The sequence below is a fragment of the Eucalyptus grandis genome, chromosome 1 (genome assembly GCF_016545825.1).
Source record: "Eucalyptus grandis isolate ANBG69807.140 chromosome 1, ASM1654582v1, whole genome shotgun sequence".
Lineage (NCBI taxonomy): Eukaryota > Viridiplantae > Streptophyta > Magnoliopsida > Myrtales > Myrtaceae > Eucalyptus > Eucalyptus grandis.
In genome coordinates, this window is record NC_052612.1 from 10,962,161 (window position 1) to 10,981,750 (window position 19,590).

The 19,590-nt window shown below is 37.3% G+C and overlaps 1 protein-coding gene across 1 annotated transcript; it reads left to right on the top strand.

The window, feature by feature from the left end:
* Window positions 1-277: 277 nt before the first annotated feature.
* LOC104454455 (anthocyanidin 3-O-glucosyltransferase 6) lies at window positions 278-15,214 on the top strand. Its single transcript, XM_039316532.1, has 3 exons — window positions 278-519; window positions 608-986; window positions 15,026-15,214. The coding sequence occupies exons 1-3, from the start codon at window positions 278-280 to the stop codon at window positions 15,212-15,214; spliced, it is 810 nt and encodes a 269-aa protein (XP_039172466.1).
* Window positions 15,215-19,590: the final 4,376 nt, after the last annotated feature.

A 19,590-nucleotide genomic window follows, 5' to 3' on the forward strand; every position in this document is an offset into this window, starting at 1 on the left:
TTGCACTCGCTTCGCCGGAAAATTGACACGTTAGCATTTTGGCCGGATTTTGGTTGGATTGGCACTCAAGTGATCAATTTTGCTCCGATTTTGGTACTTAAGTGTACCTCTCGTAAGTTATGGCACTTAAGTGTCATTTTCTGTCAAGTTTATGGCGTTCCAGGGATCCGCGTGTCTATAATCAACATAAGAAGCCTTGAGCTTCATCCCTACGTTTTCCAAGCACAGAACCTTCGAAGCACTTGCTTGAGCCCGGGAAATAATCAGCTACATCACAATGGCCTACGGCGAGCTCGTGTTCATCCCAACCCCCGGCATGGGCCATCTCGTATCAATGGTTGAGATGGCCAAGCTACTCGTCCACCACGACCCCCAACTCTCCGAAACCGTCCTCATCATAAAGTTTCTCCTCGACTCCGACTTCAACTCGTACACGAACTCGCTTGCCACCTCTGTGGACGCTGCCCGCATCCGCTTTGTCCACCTCCCGCGTGTGAACATAGACACAGATCTCCGCGGGCAACTTGCCCACTTTCTTTATGGAAAGCAACAAGCCTCACGCCAAGCGGGCTGTTGCGGAACCCGCCAACTCGGTCGGCTCAAACAGGCGGCTGGTGGGGATCATTCTCGACATGTTCTGCACCACCGTGACTGAACTGGCCGACGAGGTCGGAGTCCCTTCCTATGTATTCTTCACGTCAAGCGCAGCGTTCCTTGGCCTGATGTTGCACCTCCAGTTGCTCCAAGACAAGCAACGCTTGGATATAACCGAATTCAAGGACTCGGCCACTGAGTTGGACTTCCCGAGTTTTGAGAAACCATTGCCAGCCAAGGTCTTATGCTCCGTAGTTTTGATGAAGAAGTCGGTCCGAACGTTCCTGGAGCACGCCAAGATGATGAGAGGGACCGGGGGAAATGTCATAAATACGTTTGATGAGCTCGAACCGCATGCAGTGGCATCCTTCGCAGGCCTCAGGCCGCCCGCGGTATATCCTGTGGGGCCCATACTGAATCTCAAGGGTGTTACTTGTTATTTATATAATGTGATCCCACATTTTTAGATCGACATTTTCTCTTTAAAGTGGTAGTTATTCCACCTGCAGTTTTTCCATGCCTCGTACCTCTTTATGACAACCGTCCATTTGATAACCATTTTGATGGGAGACGGTATATAAAATGAACGATCGTTCATTTCTTAAGAGATAATCACAAGGTCTAACACAAACCCTCTCATTTTGGAATACACTATTAGTACGCGAGGGTTAGTAGAGTGTGCTCAATATTTCGCTAATCTCTAGGATTTTCAAACGAACGTGAATATGAACAATGGCTGGAGGTTTGTTTATAATTGATCCTGTATTTCTCATTTGATTTTTACTTCTAACATTTGGTATTAGAGCATATTTAGTGCCTCTGGCTTGTTGTTGTTGAATTTTTGGTGTACATTTTGAGCCTTTTGGATGTGAACAGTAATTCGGCCATTTTGGGGGCAAGAGGAAAATTGCTGATTCCAGCCAAATTTTGAGGACCCACCACTCGACTTTGGACTGGTATGGTCACACCGCCATGAGGAAGAATAGCCACAAGTTATTTCGGCATATTGGTGTTTGCTGGAGGCTAATCGGGAGTCGAAAGTCGAGATGGTTAAGGGTTTGCATTTTGAGAAATTTTCATTTGATTTGGGGCCAATTTCTTGGTCATTTTCGCCGAAACTTGGACTTATGTGGTCGCGTTGGCATGGTCTCCAAAACCCATTATTCATTTTGGTCTTAGATGGGCTGTTGGAGAAGAAAACACAGTGGAAAACAGTGAAAAACGGCTAGAGGGCTTCTGTTCACGTGGAGAAAGAAGCACATGGGGTCACGTGCGCGACAGCTGCTAGGCGCGTGCGGGCCATGTGCCCGCGCCCACTCACCTGCGAGCGAGTGGATGGCATATGCCTGATGTGTGCATGGGACACGCTTGATACTCTTTGGCAATTTTTGCGGTGATTTTATGGTTCTACCCTTGATGGCTAAAATTACTCTATTGCCCCTACGCCATTTTTAAAATTCCTGTTTTGCCCTTCCTACAATTTTACAATCCTACCCCATAGTGCATTTAGTTACTATTTTGTCATTTCACGCATTTTTATGAATATTTTATGCATGAAATTAAATGTCTAATGATCCATATATTTAATTAATTAGAGAGTGGCCACAACATCGTTAATTAATTAAATTATATATAAAGAACCCCGGATGATATTTAGAAATGAACATTGATTTTTTTTTATATATTAATATGATGAATTTTATCCCACGCGGATTTTTATTATATTAATATGATTAATTATGATGAAATATCATATTATTTTTCTTGATTTACTCACAGGGATTAAGAAAATGTATATAATATGGTAGTTTCTTTATAATGTAATTATGAATCTATTTAAATTAAAAACTTAGCCCATAGATAGTTTTTATGTTATGTGATTTATATTTTTGATGTGTTTTTTTGCCTCAAATTTTGTGACATAAGCATGATTATTTGATATGTAGTTTTGCAACCTATGAATTTTTCTGAATTTAAGTATTGTGTTCCCACACCGAATGGTAAAAATTATAAAGTTTGGAAGGAATTAATTCTTTTTCAATTGGGGTGGATGGACATTGACTATACTATAAGGAAAGATGAACCACCTGCTCCTTCTGATTTGAGCACTATAGCTGAGATAATCCTTTATAATCGACGGGAGTGGTCCAACCACGTTAGTGCGATGTTTATAAGGGCTGAAATATCTCATAGTATCTGTGATTCGGTTGCTTAGCATAACAATACTAAGGTTTTATTAGAGGCCATTGATGTGTAGTTTGAGATTTCAGAGAATGCGCATGCCATGACCTTGATTATAAAGTTTTCATTATTGACACTCACTAGTGTTAGAGGTGTACGTGAACACATCATACAAATGATGAACATTGCGACTCAGCCTAAGAACCTTGATGTTGAGATATCTGAATAATTTCTTATGTATTATATTATGAATATTCTTCCACAACAGTATACACTTTTCAAGATCTCTTACAACACATAAGAATAAATGGTTAATTAATGAACTCATGATCATGCGTGTTCAATAGGGAGAAAGATTGATTATGGAATTGGGAGAAAGTGCTCATTTGGCAACACCAGGAAAGAATAAAGGCCATTGCAAGTATAAGAGAAAATATAAGATACCTCCCCAAATTGACATTAAGAAAGAATCCAAATTTGTCTTTTGTAAAAACAATGAGCATGTAAGGAAGAATTGTGTCAGATTTAAGGCCTGGCCTGAGAAGAAAGGTAATTTAATATCTTGTGTTTGTAATAAATCTAATATGACTGATGTGAGTCACAACACTTGGTGGTTTGATTTTGGATCCACAATCCACATTTCGAATTCCTTATAGGGTTTTCAAAACCACAATAAGCTAGTGGGAAGTAAACAAAACATTTATTCATGAAACAAAATGTGTTCACATGTGAAAACTATTGAGACATGTAGACTAGTTCTTAATGGTGACTTTGTTTTAAATTTGGAAATGACATTTTATGTTTCCAGTTTCTCTATGAACTTAATTTCAATTTCATGACTTATATCTTTGGGTTACTCTTTTAACTTTTTAGACTCAAACTTCTATTTATCATTTTAATTTGAAATTGTTGGGAGTGGTACTTTGTCAGCTGATCTTTTTCGAATTAATTTACAAGACAATGCCTATTATAATGCAATGCATGTTCATGATAACGCCAATATAACATGATAAGTTGTGAAAGAAGATTCCTCTATGTTGTGGCACCAGAGATTGTGACATATTTCCTTAAATAGAATTAAGCTATTGGTAAATGATGGAGTACATAGTATTTTAGATTTTAGTGATTGTGATAATTGTGTGGATTGTATAAAGGGAAATCGGACCAAGAAGACAAAGAAATGTATCAAGAGGAGTACATAAATATTAGAAATCATACATATGGACATTTGTAATCCGATATGGACTTGTGTGGTCAGAAATACTTCATCTATTTCATAGATGATCATTCATGTTACACGTATCTCTACTTGCTTCATAATAAGCATGAAGCGTTAGATGCCTTTAAGGTATTTAAGACGGAAGTAGAGAAACAATGTGGTAAGAAAATTAAGATCGTGAGATTAGATACATGTGGAGAATTCTATGGTAGATACATTGAAGATAGACAAGCACCTGATCCATTAATTTTTTTTTTCAAGAGCATAGGATAGTTGTCCAATATACTATGCTTAGTTCTCCAGACCAAAATGGTGTAGTGGAAGGAAGAAACCGAACTTTATTGGACATGTTGCGGAGTATGTTTAGTGGCTCCAAACTTCTCAAGTCCTTATGGACTGAAGCACTTAAAACGGTAGTGTACATATTAAATCGAGTTCCGATCAATGCTATCTCAAAGACACCTTTTGAATTATTTAAAGGTTGGAAACTAAGTTTGCAACATGTACGCGTTTGGGGATGCTCGTTTGAAGTAAGAGTTTACAATCCACAAGAAAAGAAGTTGGACCTAAGGACCATAAGTGGGTATTTTATTAGATATGCCCAAAGGTCTAAGGGATACATGTTTTATTGTCCATATCACATCACTAGAATTGTGGAATCAAGAAATGCTAAATTTCTCGAAAATAACTTGATTAGTGGGAGCGATCGACCGAAGGACCTTATTCATAAGAAATATCATTCAGAAACTCAATCTTCCACCTCAAGTATGAGGTTGGTTGTTGTTCAAAATGCCTCCTTAGTTCTGTCGCGACCTCTTTTTTTGGCGCCTGATTGGGGCGGGCGCCTTACGGAGGCTAATGGTTCGGCTATGTTTATTAAGCATAGCCCAGACTCTCCCAAGTTCACCAATTCACGACTTAATGGTTTGATATTTTTAACTTGTAAGTTGATTTTAAAACGTAGTCGCCACTAATCGATTTGGGGTGGGTCAATTAGAAACCCAAGCGAAGTATCGAGAGAAATACTTGCTCCTATGCAACTAGAGAAATTAGGATTGGGAACTTGATTACACTAGTTAATCAGTAATGCCCTTTTGGTATCTAATCTTGTTTAAACCTAAGGCTTTTTGGATTTTTGAGGGGTTTTCTATGCATTTGTAGAAGAAAAACATTTTTGGATTATTTTCTCATTTTTTGGACATAAAAGCATTTTTTATTTTTTTATCTTTTTTTCTTTTGAAAATATAAATCACATTTTTTTGGGCTTTTTCTGACTTTTTTTTGGTGGCTTTTTTGGGAAAATATGGATATCTTCTATTTTTTTGATTTTTTTTGGAAAATAAATTATTTTTTATTTTTTATTTTAAAACTATTATATCATAATATAATATTAAAATGCGAAACGGGTTGGATCCTGGGTTGGGTCCGACCCGGTTGCCCACTCAAGATCCGGATGGGCCTACGTTGCGGGCCTGACTTGGATTTTTTTGATTGCTTTTCCTCCCTTTATTTTAGAAAAACAAGCCTGGCCCAAAAATAGGCCCACTTCTTTGAGGCCCGTGCAAATTTAGCCCACGTGTGACTCGGCCCGACTCAAGGGAAACCCTACCCAAATACTGACCCGCTTTTGACCCGGTTCATGGCCACAGCTTACTTTGCCCTACTCTTGCATTGTCCGGCGGAGATGGTGACAGCCTGGCACAGGGATGGTGGTGCTGGTAGATCATCGGTGGGGGAGGCATTGAATAGGCGGTGGTGAGGAATCGAGAAGAACAGCCCGGTCTGGAGCTCACACGAACCCTACGGTCATGAGCTTCGGCACAAGTTGTCGGAGCAGGGCAGAACAGAATCCTCTTACCAGAGGTCGATGGTTATGTGGACGGTGGAGTCGAGCAAGCTCGTTGGCTGTCGAAGCGGAGGTGACGACGGAACAGCAAGGTTCAGGGATGGCTTCTCTTAGATTTGCACCAGGACGACCTCCTTCTCCGGCCGACCTCACTCAACCCCAAATCTCCTCCTCTTCGGCCGATCTCTGATCAGATCTGGGCTCGCTCACTCTCGGACCTCCCCAGAAGTCTCTCGATGGGAAGCTATCGGAGCTTGCGTGCCTTCGACCTTCCTCGGTGTCGGCCCCCCCCTCTTTTCGACGGAGAATCTTGGCTGCCGGCCTTCGACCTGCCGACCGGTTTCCCTCGACTGAACCGGTGTCCAATTCGACCTCCCTCACGCTCGGCATTGATGGCGTCCGAGACTTGTCCCTTTCGGCTGACGTCGGCCTATTCCTCTCAGTCGTAGGTGCTGCAGGTTTGCAGAGGAAGAAGACAAAATGGAAGAAGGAGAAAGGGGGCCAGGCTTTTGGAGGAAAAGGGCTGGGTCGCGCGGGTTGGGTCTTAGCGGCCCACGAGAGAAAGAAAGGAGGGGCTGGGCTTCTAGGCCCAGCCCTCTTTTAGCTGCTTTTTTTTCTTGTTTTTTTTTTGTTTTTATTATTTTTATTTTTATCCGAAAATAAAGGAAATTAAGGCATAATTAAAAACCTAATCAAAATTTAGGTGTCAACAAGTTCAATTGGCTGTTGAACAACCAATTGCCAAAGTTTCACAACTTGCTGATATTTAGTTGTTTAGAAATTACCAGAGATTGTTGAACAACCAGTTGAGCAACACACTCCTCAAGAGAATGTTGATGTAACATTAAGAAGATCTGCTAGAATAAGGAAATCGACAATTACTAGTGATTATATTGTGTATTTAAAAGATTCTGACTACATTATTGGAGCCAAGAATGATTCTAAAATGTTTTCACAAGCCATGGACAATGATAAATCCAATTTGTGGTACAATACCATAAAGGAAGAGATGAGTTTTATGGCATCTAACAAAGTTTGGGATTTGGTAGAGTTACCTAATGGTGCAAAGACCATTGATTGTAAATGGGTATTCAAAACAAGGAAGGATTCATTGGGTAACATTGAAAGATATAAAACTAGATTCGTTGTCAAAGGATTCACTTAAAAGGAATAAATTGATTACATGGAAACTTTTTCCCCTATATCTAAGAAAGATTCTCTTCATATTATTTTGGCATTGATTATCCATTTTGATATGGAATTACATCATATGGATGTGAACATGGCGTTCTTCAATGGAAAACTAGAGGAGGAGGTTTACATGAAACAATCTGAAGGATTCTCCTCTAGTAAATGTGAGCATTTGGTGTGCAAGTTTAAGAATCTATATATGGCTTGAAACAAGCATCTTGCTAATGGTACATAAATTTCCACGATGTCATCTCTTCATTTAGTTTTGTAGAGAATGTCATGGATAAATGTATATACCATAATGTTATTGGGAGCAAAATTTGTTTCCTTATACTATATGTGGATGATATTTTACTTGCAACTAACGATAAGGGATTGTTATATGAGGTGAAACAATTTCTTTCTAAGAGTTTTGACATGAAGGATATGGGTGAGGCATCTTATGTCATTGGCATAAAGATAGACCTCGAGAAATTTTAGGACTATCTCGAGAAACCTATATCAATAAGGATCTATAGAGATTTTTGATGAAAGATTGTTTACCAAGTATAACACCCATAGTGAAGGGTGATAGGTTCAATTTAACCAATGCCCGAATAAAGATCTAGAAAGGGAACAAATGAATAATATTTCATATGCTTCTGTTGTCAGAAGCTTGATGTATGCTCAAATTTGCACTTGACTTGACATCGCTTTTGCTATAGGAATGTTGGGAATATATCAAAGTAATCCATGTATGGACCACCAGAGAACTGCAAAGAAAGTGATGAGATACCTTCAAGGTACCAAAGGCTATATGCTTATATATAGACTAACTGACAACTTGGAAGTAATAGGTTATTCAAATGCGGACTTTGTTGGTTGCGTTGATTCTCGAAAATCAATATCTAGATACATTTTTATGTTAGTTGGCAGAGCCATATCATGAAAAAGTGAGAAGCAGACTTTGACTGCTACTTCTACTATGAAGAATGAGTTCTTTTCTTATTTTGAGGCTACTTTGCATGGTGTATGGTTGAAGAGTTTCATTTTTGGGCTTACAATTGTTGATTCTATCTCTAGGCCATTAAGAATATAATGTGACAATTCAGCTGCGGTTTTGATGGCTAAAAATGCCAAAAGAGATAGTCAAAGTAAGCATATCGACATCAAGTATTTAATCATAAGAGAACGTGTTAAAGAGAATAAAGTGGTCATGGTATACATTAGCACTGAATTGATGATAGATGATCATTTAACTAAATGTATGCCACTAATGAAATATAATGATCATGTAACTAGTATGGGAATAGGTCCCATCATGTGATTTGTCGTCATATGGACGATTTTTAAGGTATGAAACTCTTATTCTGTTGTAATGTTGATTCTCAATTTTGATGTACACATTTTGTTGTTTATGATAATAACATTTTTCATTGGTTTTGGAATAAACATAAGGTTTATTCATTAAGATGTGTTGTAATATATAGGCTGACATTAAAAAAAAAAATGCATTATGATACGCGAAAGATATTACTCGTTCTTAGAGGACATGTCGCCATGATCCATGTGTTTTGTTTCTTTTCTTTAAGCATAAAGTTTTTCGTAGATTTGGTTGGATAATTCGTATGATGAAAATGTTGGGATCAAGTGGGAGAATGTTACTTATATAATGTGATCCCACCTTTTCAAACCGACATTTTCTCTTTAAAGTGGCGGTTATTCCACATGTAGTTTTTCCATGCCTCGTACCTCTTTATGACAACTACTCATTTGGTAACTGTCTTGATGTGAGATAGTATATAAAAGGAACGATTGTTTATTTCTTAAGGGATAATCACAAGGTCTAATGCAAGCCTTCTCATTTTGAAATACACCATCAGTATACGAGGGGATTGGGTTAGTAAAGTGTACTTGATATTTCACTGAATCTCTGAGATTTTCTGACAAACGTGAATACGAACAATGGTTGGAGGTTCGTTTATAATTGACCATGTTTTCTGCATTTGATTTTTGCTTCTAACATTACCAAAAAGAAGGCTGATGTTTGCCGCCAAGGTGATGACCTCATGGAGTGCCTCGATGAACAACCACCTTCATCGATGGTTTTCCTATACTTTGGGAGCGCGGGCAGCATCCACAAGGACCAACTGAAGGAAATCGCTTATGTGCTCAAGTGTAGCGTGTTAGACACACACACACACACACACGATCCCATATTTTTGGATTCACTTTTTTTCTTTCTTCAAGTAGCGATTATGCTACATACGGTTTTTTTCATGTTTCATATCTCTTCTTGATAACTGCCTTGATGGGAGACAGTTTATAAAAGGATGAATGTTCATTTCGTAAGGGTAATCACAAGGTCTAGCTCAAACCCTCTTATTTGGAAATACACCATTAGTATGTGAGAGAATTTGATTAGTAGAGTATGCCCGTAATTTTATCGAATCTCCATGAATTTATGAGAACAATAGCTGGAGGTCTAATTTACATTTGATCATGTTTTTCCGCATATCATTTTTATGTCTAACATTTGGTATCAGAGTATGTTTAATGCCTTTGCCTTAGCCTTGTTTTCGTCAAAGTTTTGGTGTATTTTTTGGGGGGTTTTTAGATGAATCGACCATTTTGGAGTTAAGAGGAAAATCACCGATTCTAGCCAAAGTTCGGCGACCCACCACTCGACTTCGGACCAATACGGTTGCACCGCCATGGGGAAGAATAGTCATAAGAGATTTCGGCATATCGGTGTTCACCGGAGGCTAATTCGGTGGCGGGAGTCATGATGGTTAAGGATTTGCATTTGAAGATTTTTTTTGTTGGATTTGGGACCGATTTCTTGGTCATTTTTGCTGAAACTTGGACCTATGTGGTTGTGTCGATATGGCCTTCAAAGCCCATCATTTTATTTTGGTATGAGATGGGCTACTGGAGAAGTGACGGATGATGGAATCGTGATGGAACGGTGAAAAAAGGCAAGAAAAAGCCTTCTGTTCGCGCGGAGGAAGAAGCTAGTGGGGCCATGTGTGTAGAACTACTATGGGCAATTGCAAGCGTGTGTGCCACACTTGGCTATGCGATAGTTGTCAAGAGCGTGCACCACACATGTTTGTGTGGTGAATAGGCGTGTGTGCATGCCCTGGCCCTCGCAAAAGGCAGGCACATGCCATGCACACGCTTGTGGACCCATGGACTAGCTTCACTTTTACAGTTTTGCCCACCCTTTTCAACGATTTCACGATTCTACCATCAACGAATCTTTCCACTGTTTTGCCCCTTGGCCATTTGAATATACTCTTAAGCCCTAGGCTGAATTTATTTACTATTTTAACCATCCATGCATTTTTATGTATATTTTATGCATGAAATTAAATATCCAGTGATCCATATATTTTAATTAATTAGAGAGTAACTACAACATATTTAATTAATTAAAGTATATATTAAGAGTCTCTTGATCATATTTAGAAATGTACATTGATTGTAATTAATCATATTAATATGATGAATTTTATCCCACATGAATTTTCATTATATTAATAAGATTAATTAGGATGAAGTATCATATTTTTTTTCTTAATTTACCAATAGGGATTAAGGAAAGGAATATAATATAGTAGTTTTTTCATGATGTAATTATGAATCTATTTAAATTAAAAACTTAGACCACATACAGTTTTTATGTTATGTGATTCATATTTTTAACATGTTTACATTAGTAAAACATGATTTATGTATATTATGCCTCAAATTTTATGACACAAGCATGATTGTTTGATATGCAGTTTTGCAATTTGTGAATTTCTCTGAATTTAAGAGTGATGTTCCTATACGGAATGGTGAAAACTATAAAGTTTGGAAGGAGTTAGTTCTTCATTAATTGGGGTGCATGAACACTAACTACACTATAAGGAAAGATGAACCACCACCTCCTACTAATTTGAGCATTGCGGTTGAGATAGCCCTTTGTGAACAATGAGAGCAGTCCAACCGCTTCAATGCGATGTTCATAAGGACTAAAATATCTCCTCTTATCCGTGGTTTGATTGTGCAACATAGCAATGCTAAGGCTTTATTAGAGGTTATTGATGTGTAGTTTAAGACTTTAGAAAAGGCACATGCCATAACCCTAATTATAAAGCTTTCATAATTGAAGCTCACTAGTGTTAGAGGTTATCGAGGCTCGGCCTCGCCTTGGTTGGGCAAGCTTGGCCTCGCCCAGATCCGGCGAGGTCAAGGGGCCGGCGATGGCTCCGGCAAGGTCACCGACCCTTGACGGCGTCGCCGGCCAAAGAAAAAAAGAAGAAAAAAAAGAAGAAAAGAAGAAGAAAAGAGGAAGAAAAAAAAAAAGAGAAGAAAAGAAAGAGAGAGAATTGTTCTTCAAGAAGTGTTTCTGGAACAAAAAGTAACTTCTTTTTGTTTCTTTTTTTCGTTCCAATTTTGTTCCGGGAACAAAAAAATAGTTTTTGAACAAAAACGCAAACAAACGCGTTTCTATTCTTTTTTTGTTCCCGGGAACAAAAAAACAAAATTTTTGTTCATAAACAAAAAAAAAGAACATTACCATGTAGGGCCTTATAGTCCAGATATAGACTTGTATGGTTGGAACTATTTCATTTCTTTCATAGATGATTACTCACGTTATATGTATCTACATGAAACATTAAATACTTTTAAGATATTTAAGGTGGAAGTACAAAAATAATGCGGTAAGAAAATTAAGATTGTGAGATCATATAGAGGTAGATGATTCTATGGTAGATACACTAAAGATAGACAAGCACCTAATCTATTTGCGAAATTTCTTCAAGAGCATGGGATTGTTGCCCAGTATACTATGCTTGGTTTCTAAATCAAAACGGTGTAGCAGAAAGAAGAAACCAAACTTTATTGGATATGGTGCGAAGTATGCTTAGCGCCTCCAATCTTCCTAAGTCATTGAGAACCGAAGCATTTAAGACCATAGTGTATATATTAAATCGAGTTTCGATCAAGGCTATCCCAAAGATACCTTTTGAGTTGTTTAAATGTTGGAAATCGAGTTTGCGACATGTACGCGTTAGGGGATGTTCGTTTGAAGTGAGATTATACAATCCACAAGAAAATAAATTAAACCCAACAACCATAAATGAATATTTCATTGGATATACTGAAAGGTCCAAGAGATATAGGTTTTACTGTCCATCTCACACCACTAGGATTATTGAATCAAGAAACGTTAAATTTCTTGAAAATGACTTAATTAGTGGAAGCGATCAATTGAAGGACTTTTTTTCTTAAGAAAAGATTATTTTGACACTTAACCTTCCACCTCAAATATAAGGTCAGTTGTTGTTCATAACACCCCTTCAGTTCAATCAACTAGTGAACAACCTACTGATATTCCATAACCTGTTAATATTGATCTAGTAGATCTAGTTGTTAAGCAATTATCATAATTTGTTGAACAACCAATTGATCAACACGCTTCTCAAGAGACTGTTGATGCAACATTAAGAAAATCTACTAGAATGAAGAAATCAACAATTCCTAATGATTATATTATGTATTTTCAAGATTCTAACTATAATATTGGAGTTGTGAATGATCTTGAAATGTTTTCATAAGTCATGAATAATGATAAATCCAATTTGTGGTGCAATGCCATGAAGGAAAAGATGAGTTCTATGGCATTTAACAAAGTTTAAAATTTGGTTGAGTTGCCTGATAGTGCGAAGGCCACTGGTTGTAAATGGGCTTCAAAATTAAGATGGATTCATTGGACAACATTGAGAGATATAAAGTTAGCCTTGTTGTCAAATGGTTCACTCAAAAGGAAGGGATCAATTACACGGAGACATTTTCTCTTGTATTTAAGAAAGATTCTCTTCGTATTATTTTGGCATTGGTTGCCCATTTTGATATGGAATTATATCAAATAGATGTAAAAATGGCATTCCTCAATGGGGAACTAGAGAATAAGGTTTATATAAAACAACTTGAAAGATTCTTCTCTAGTAAAGGTAAACATTTGGTATGCAAGCTTAAGAAATCTATATATGACTTAAAACAAGCATGTCGCCAGTGGTATTTAAGGTTCCATGATGTCATATTTTCATTCAATTTTGTAGAGGATGTTATGGATCAATGTATATATCGAAGGTCAGTGGGAGCAAAATTTATTTTCTTGTGCTATATGTGGATAACATTCTACTTGCAACTAATGATAAAGGGTCTTCACATAAGGTAAAATAATTTCTCTCTAAGAATTTTGACATGAAAAATATGAGTGAAGTATCTTATGTCATTGGCATTAAAATCCATAGGAGTAGACTCAAGAAATTTTAGGACTATCTCAACAAACTTATATCAATATGGATTTAGAGAGATTTCAAATGAAAGATTGTTTGCCAAATATAGTACCTATTGTAAAGGGTGACATGTTCAATTTGAGCCAATGCTTGAAGAACAATCTAAAAAGGGAACAAATGAATAATATTCCATGTGCTTTTGCTGTCAGAAACTTAATGTATGCTTAGGTTTGCACTTGACTTGATATCGCTTTTGTTGTGGAAACATTATAAAGATATTAGAGTAATCTAGATATGGTCCACTGGAAAGTTACAAAAAAAGTGATAAGATACCTTCAACGTACCAAAGGTTACATACTTATATATAGATGGACTGACAACCTAGAAGTAGTTGGTTATTCGGATGCGAACTTTACGGGTTGCGTTGATTCTTGAAAATCAACATTTGAATATATTTTTATGTTAGCTAGCAGAGTCATGTCATGGAGGAGTGCGAAATAGACTTTGACTGCTACTTTCACTATGGAAGCTAAGTTCGTTTATTGTTTTGAGGCTATCTCACATGGTGTATGATTGAAGAGTTTCATCTCTGAGCTTAGAATTACTCATTCTATTTCTAGGCCATTAAAAATATATTGTAACAATTTAGTTATTGTTTTTATGGCTAAAAATGCCAAAAGTGACAATCGAAATAAACATATTAACATCAACTATATAGCCATAAGCAACATATTAAGGAGAATAAAGTGGTCATAGAACACGTTAGCATTGAATTGATGACAACTAATCCTTTAACTAAAGGCATGCCACAATGGAATATAAAAATCATGTAACTAGTATGAGGATAGGTCTCATCATATGATTTGTTGTCATATGGACGATTTTTGTTATATGAAATTCTCATTCTATTGTAATGCTGATTCTCAATTTTTGGTATATACATACTATTGTTTATGAGAATAACGTTTATCATAGATTCTGAAATAAACAGAGAGATTATTCATTAAGATGTATTGTCTCATATACGTTGATATTAAAGAAATAAGATGCATTATGGTACATTAAAGACATTACTTGCTCTTAGAAGACATGTCGTCATGATTCATGTATTTTGTTTCTTTTCTCTAAGCATGAAGTTTTAGTGGATTTGGTTGGATAATCCGTATGATGAAAATGTTGGGATCAAATGGGAGAATGTTATATATATATAATGTGATCCCACATTTTGGGACCCGTGTTTTTCCTATTTTCAGATAGTGGTTATTCAACATGATAGGAGATGGTTTATAAAAGGACAAATGTTCATTTTGCAAGAAAATCACAAGGTATAATGCAAACCTTCTCATTTTAGAAATACACTATCATTATGTGAGAGAATTGGGTTAGTAGAGTGTGCTCATAATTTCATCGAATCTCCATAAATTTTTGACGAACACAAATTCAAATTGCTCTGTTCCTGTTTTTCCACATATAATTTTTATGTCTAACATAGCAGGCACCCATTTCTATGATCCCTAAGGCAGCCACCATCAAAGGGTTAGATTGAGTTACCACATGACTACACGGACATTTAGAGGTCTTGCCTTAGGTGTTCTTGGATCAGACGGCCCGTGTCGGGAAAGTGATTGAGTGGGCCTCGTAGGTTGTGGTCTGACGAAGCGGTGGAACTCTATCCTAGAAAGCATATGGTCTGACGAAGCGGTGGCCACTTGGCTCGTACAGGTGAAACAACAGTTCAACGCGTTCGAGCTGGTGGTGGAGTTGGGCCTCATGGTAGAGATCAAGATGGATTATAGGGTGAATTTCCAAATGGAGAGTGACGTCATCATGACGGCGGATGAAATAGGACATGGGATACAAAAGTTAATGGGGAAGTTGGTAGCAAGAGGCGATAGAAAGTGTAGGAGGTGAGTGAGAAGAGTAGGAAGGCATTGGCTGAGGTTGGCTCTTCTTACTTGACTTTGGGTCATTTGATTGAAGACATCTTAAGTAACATGCCTTGATTTAGGTGACTATAATTGTCACAACCCCAACTCAATCTCCAAGGTCTCGAGTAGCAAGGGTTATTTTTGCAACATCCCATGCATGTCGCCATCTCATTTGTTTTTATATTTTCATTAAGCACATGCAGAAGCATACATATAACACTCAGACAACAACATATGGCTAGGAAAAAAATCATTTACAAACATATAATTACATCAATTACATTTACAAGCCCTTTTTATTTCAGCTATTATTTTAATAACTACTACATTTTCTATGCTCAAAAGGCTGGGGTAAACCTTAGCTCCTTTGGTAAGACTACAACTCCTTCATGCCTACAATTCTGAAAAACAATAGGGTGAGTCATGGAATCAGTAAGTAAAATCCCTAATTCTCTACTAGGAAAATATCTCATCATCAAAATCTAGTAAGTACAACACTCGCAATGCAATGTCGATGGTAGACCAATAGCAAACTTATTGCGATCCTCGACTATATGCAAATGTTTATCATTGCATACTTCAATGCATGCTTACCTTCAACATATCAATGAACACATCAACATATCATGCTTATATATATACCGGCACTCATGCAAATTCATTTATTGTTGTCATGGCTCAACTAGCCCCTCCCAGCTCAATCAAGGCATCTAGCTTCAAGCTAAGCATCCTAGCTTAACTAAGGCATCCCAGCTCAATCGAGGCATTCTGACGTTAGCTCACCAAGGCATTCGGGCTTGACCTAGGCATCTTGGCTCAACCAAGGCATCCCGTTTAATGAACGAGGCATTGCCACCAATGTTATGTGGTGAAGAGCGCTTTTTCCTCTTTAGGTGCATCATATAAGTGTATCACACAAGCTGGTTCTTCATCTTTCATCTTAGTCGATGCATACAAGGCCCGAGGGCGTACTCATTCAAGTAGGTGTGCCATGACTCTTAACATCATACTATGTAATATGCCGGGAACGATTTTTGGTTCGTGGCTTGAGTCGCATGCTTAGGCTATTGCAACTTGATATTTATTCCAAGCCGAATTGACCTCGATCTTGTCCTGGGGCGTGAACACACTCAAGCATGCAAACGTGAGCAAACATACAAAAGAACATTGCAACATACACATGGTTTACATGGGTGAGCACACCACTAAACTCGACGATGTAGGCTATCACTATAGCCTAGAGTTAGAGATTCTACTTACCTTCGATAAACCTCGATAAACTATAGGTGATTTTACCAAAAGAGGGTTGTATTATGAGGTGGTGGGCGAGCAAGGCTGAGAGAGGGAGGAGACAAGCAAGAAAGGAGGAGGAGGAGAAGTGAGCCAAAGGTCGGAGAAAATGGATGGGGGTGGTTTTCCGATTTATAGATCAAGCTTCATTAATGGCCCTAACTTATTCTTCAAGGAAGATCCTATCATCATGATTACCGAATCTTCTCCTTGCCACTTAAGTTAGTGAGTCATATCTTCATTTAAGGACTAGTCTCCAAGGAACACGTGTTACTTATTCTCCAGGCCACTCTTAATTGGTTCATCTAAGCTTGTAAGTCACAATTTCATCATTACTTGGCCTAACTTAATCTCCAAGGAAAATCTTATACACTGAAGCTCAAATCCTCAATTGGCCACCTAAGCTAATGATTCATCCATTCAATTAATGCCTAAGATATGACCATCATTAGTCTTGGATTTTTAAAACATTTTTTTCATGGCTTTTCTTGCTTATTAAGCCAAGCATTCTAGAACATTCCATGGTATGATTCATTTACACTATAAATCACTAACTTATTTACCAAGGCAAATCTTTTGAAATTATTACATAATATTTAGATGGACACCTAAGATGTTGACAAGGCTTCTTACATTTAATGATTTCTTATCTTCAAGCCAAGAAAACTCTGAATTGGCTTCCTCCTCAAGTTGGGTGTGCAACCCTCTTCCCTTCCAAGTTGGGCGTGTGACCCTCTAATCTCAGGGTGAAAGACAATTTCGAGCAATTTCCGGAATCGGCATTGTAACTATATCAAACGAGTTCGAAAAATTATAAAATATTGATATGTTGTAGAGAAGACCTCAATAGACATTTTTGTGAAGGAAATTTAGCCAAATCGTGCTGTGTAAAGAGCAGTAATTCAATTAACACAACCCAAAAATTCGTCCGTTGAGTAGATTCAACAATCAGAGAGAGAGACTCATTTTGAAATCTAAATCTTCACAAACTCTTTGAAATTTTAATATGTTGTAGATATGGATGTCATTTAAAACTTTTGTAAAGGAAGGAAGCATGTACAAATTCAAAAGGGAGGATTTTATAAAAATTCGAGAAGGCAACCTGATTACCGTTCTCACTATATACTAAGTAGGTTCTATATGGTAATTGATTGGGCATTCGTCCGAACCATTTCACCTAATAAAAATATGAAATTTAAGTATGTTATAGATTAAGATGTTTTGAACAACTTTCATGAAGTAAGTTTCTTCAAATTCGAAGCACAAAGAGCTCTATAAAATTGAAAAGCAATAAATGTCCAGCAGTTTCGAAAAATTGGAAAATCAAAACTTATGAAACTCAATGTGGCAAGTCTATGGAGGAGAGGTGGCGCTCTACTTAGCTTGCAAGATCACTTGCTATCATTTCCTTAGATCATGAGTCACCCTCCCTTCATTAATTACTTTGGACATATAAGCCTCCACGTTAATTCTCATTTAATGCTTTTCACACTTGTTCACACTTATTTTCTAGGAAGGTTTGACTAATCCAAGGTTTATCTAGCTTAGCCTCCTAGTTTGGACTAAAATAAAGGTCGAAATCGATGATGTTACAATAATGATGGGAATCTTTGGTATTTCTAGTATACACACGTTGAATAAAAGGTTAGCTTATTGTAGAAATCTAGCATAGTATAGTATTTTTTTCCACAAGCAGCCTTATCCACTCCTAATCTAACGGCTAGTAAGATATTTGCAATTTAAAATCCTCACAAATCAAGGTTAAATTGTTTGTATAAAGTTTTATTTACTCTAGCAGTGTCTGATCTAATATTTCATTTCAAAATATGTGTTCACATTTAATGGTTGAGAATATCAATAACATCTCTTAGATAGGCCTCATTCTAGAACTATATGAAAAATAATTTTAGGATAGGCTTGATTTATGAGCAATTCAGTGGTTAAAATCAATCACTGTATGAATAGTGCCAACATTTGTGTGTGAAAGATTTGCCTAATAAGTACATTGTGGACTGATGAATTTTTCTGAGTCTTTTGTGAGATCTCTCAGTGATGACTTAAGAAGTCACTTAAAAGTCATTTGTTAATCGAAATCGTGGACTAGAATAGTCCCTTTGTCCCTTTCTTCTCGTAGCTTGTGCCATTGCTTGTGAAATACTTTTCAAAGAAGTTTCAATTGAAGTTGTGGACTAGAATAGTCTCAAATTGTAGCAAAATCATTCTATCAACTCTCTCTCTCTCTCTCTCTCTCTCTCTAGAATAGTCTCAACTTGTACGAAAATCATTCTACCAAAACTCTCTCTCTCTCTCTCTCTCTCTCTCTCTCTCTCTCTCTCTCTCTCTCTCTTTGTGGACTAGAAGAGTCTCAAATTGTACGAAAATCATTCTACCAACTCTCTCTCTCTCTCTCTATTCACTTAAAAGTCATTTGTTAATCGAAATCGTGGACTAGAATAGTCCCTTTGTCCCTTTCTTCTCATAGCTTGTGCCATTGCTCGTGAAATACTTTTCAAAGAAGTTTCAATCGAAGTTCTCTCTCTCTCTCTTTGTGGACTAGAAGAGTCTCAAATTGTACGAAAATCATACTACAATTCTCTCTCTCTAGAATAGTCTCAACTTGTACGAAAATCATTCCACCAAAAATCTCTCTCCCTCCCTCCCTCCCTCCCTCTCTCTCTCTCTCATGTATGGTGCACATCACCTTAATCTATGAATAACCTAACATTCTTTGATCCCGTGTCTAAATTTCTTGGCGGTCCAACACTTCATTCATAATCTTCCATCCAATATAAAATCAGAAAAATTAATTTATATTGTTTTTGTGAAATGTCAGCAGGCTAAATTATTTTATGGGAATACCAACAATTTTAGCAAACCGATTTGCTGGTTATCCAGCCTTTTTCTGATCAATAACTTAAACTTGTGAACGAAGGGAATTTGGAATATTGCATGAACGTAGTATATTGAAAATTGACATCCATGAGCATGGGTCCTCCCTCTCATCATTAAGGTGTGAAGCATGTTAGGGTTAATTCTCCTTTGAAAATGCCATGTGAACTTACGTTATGA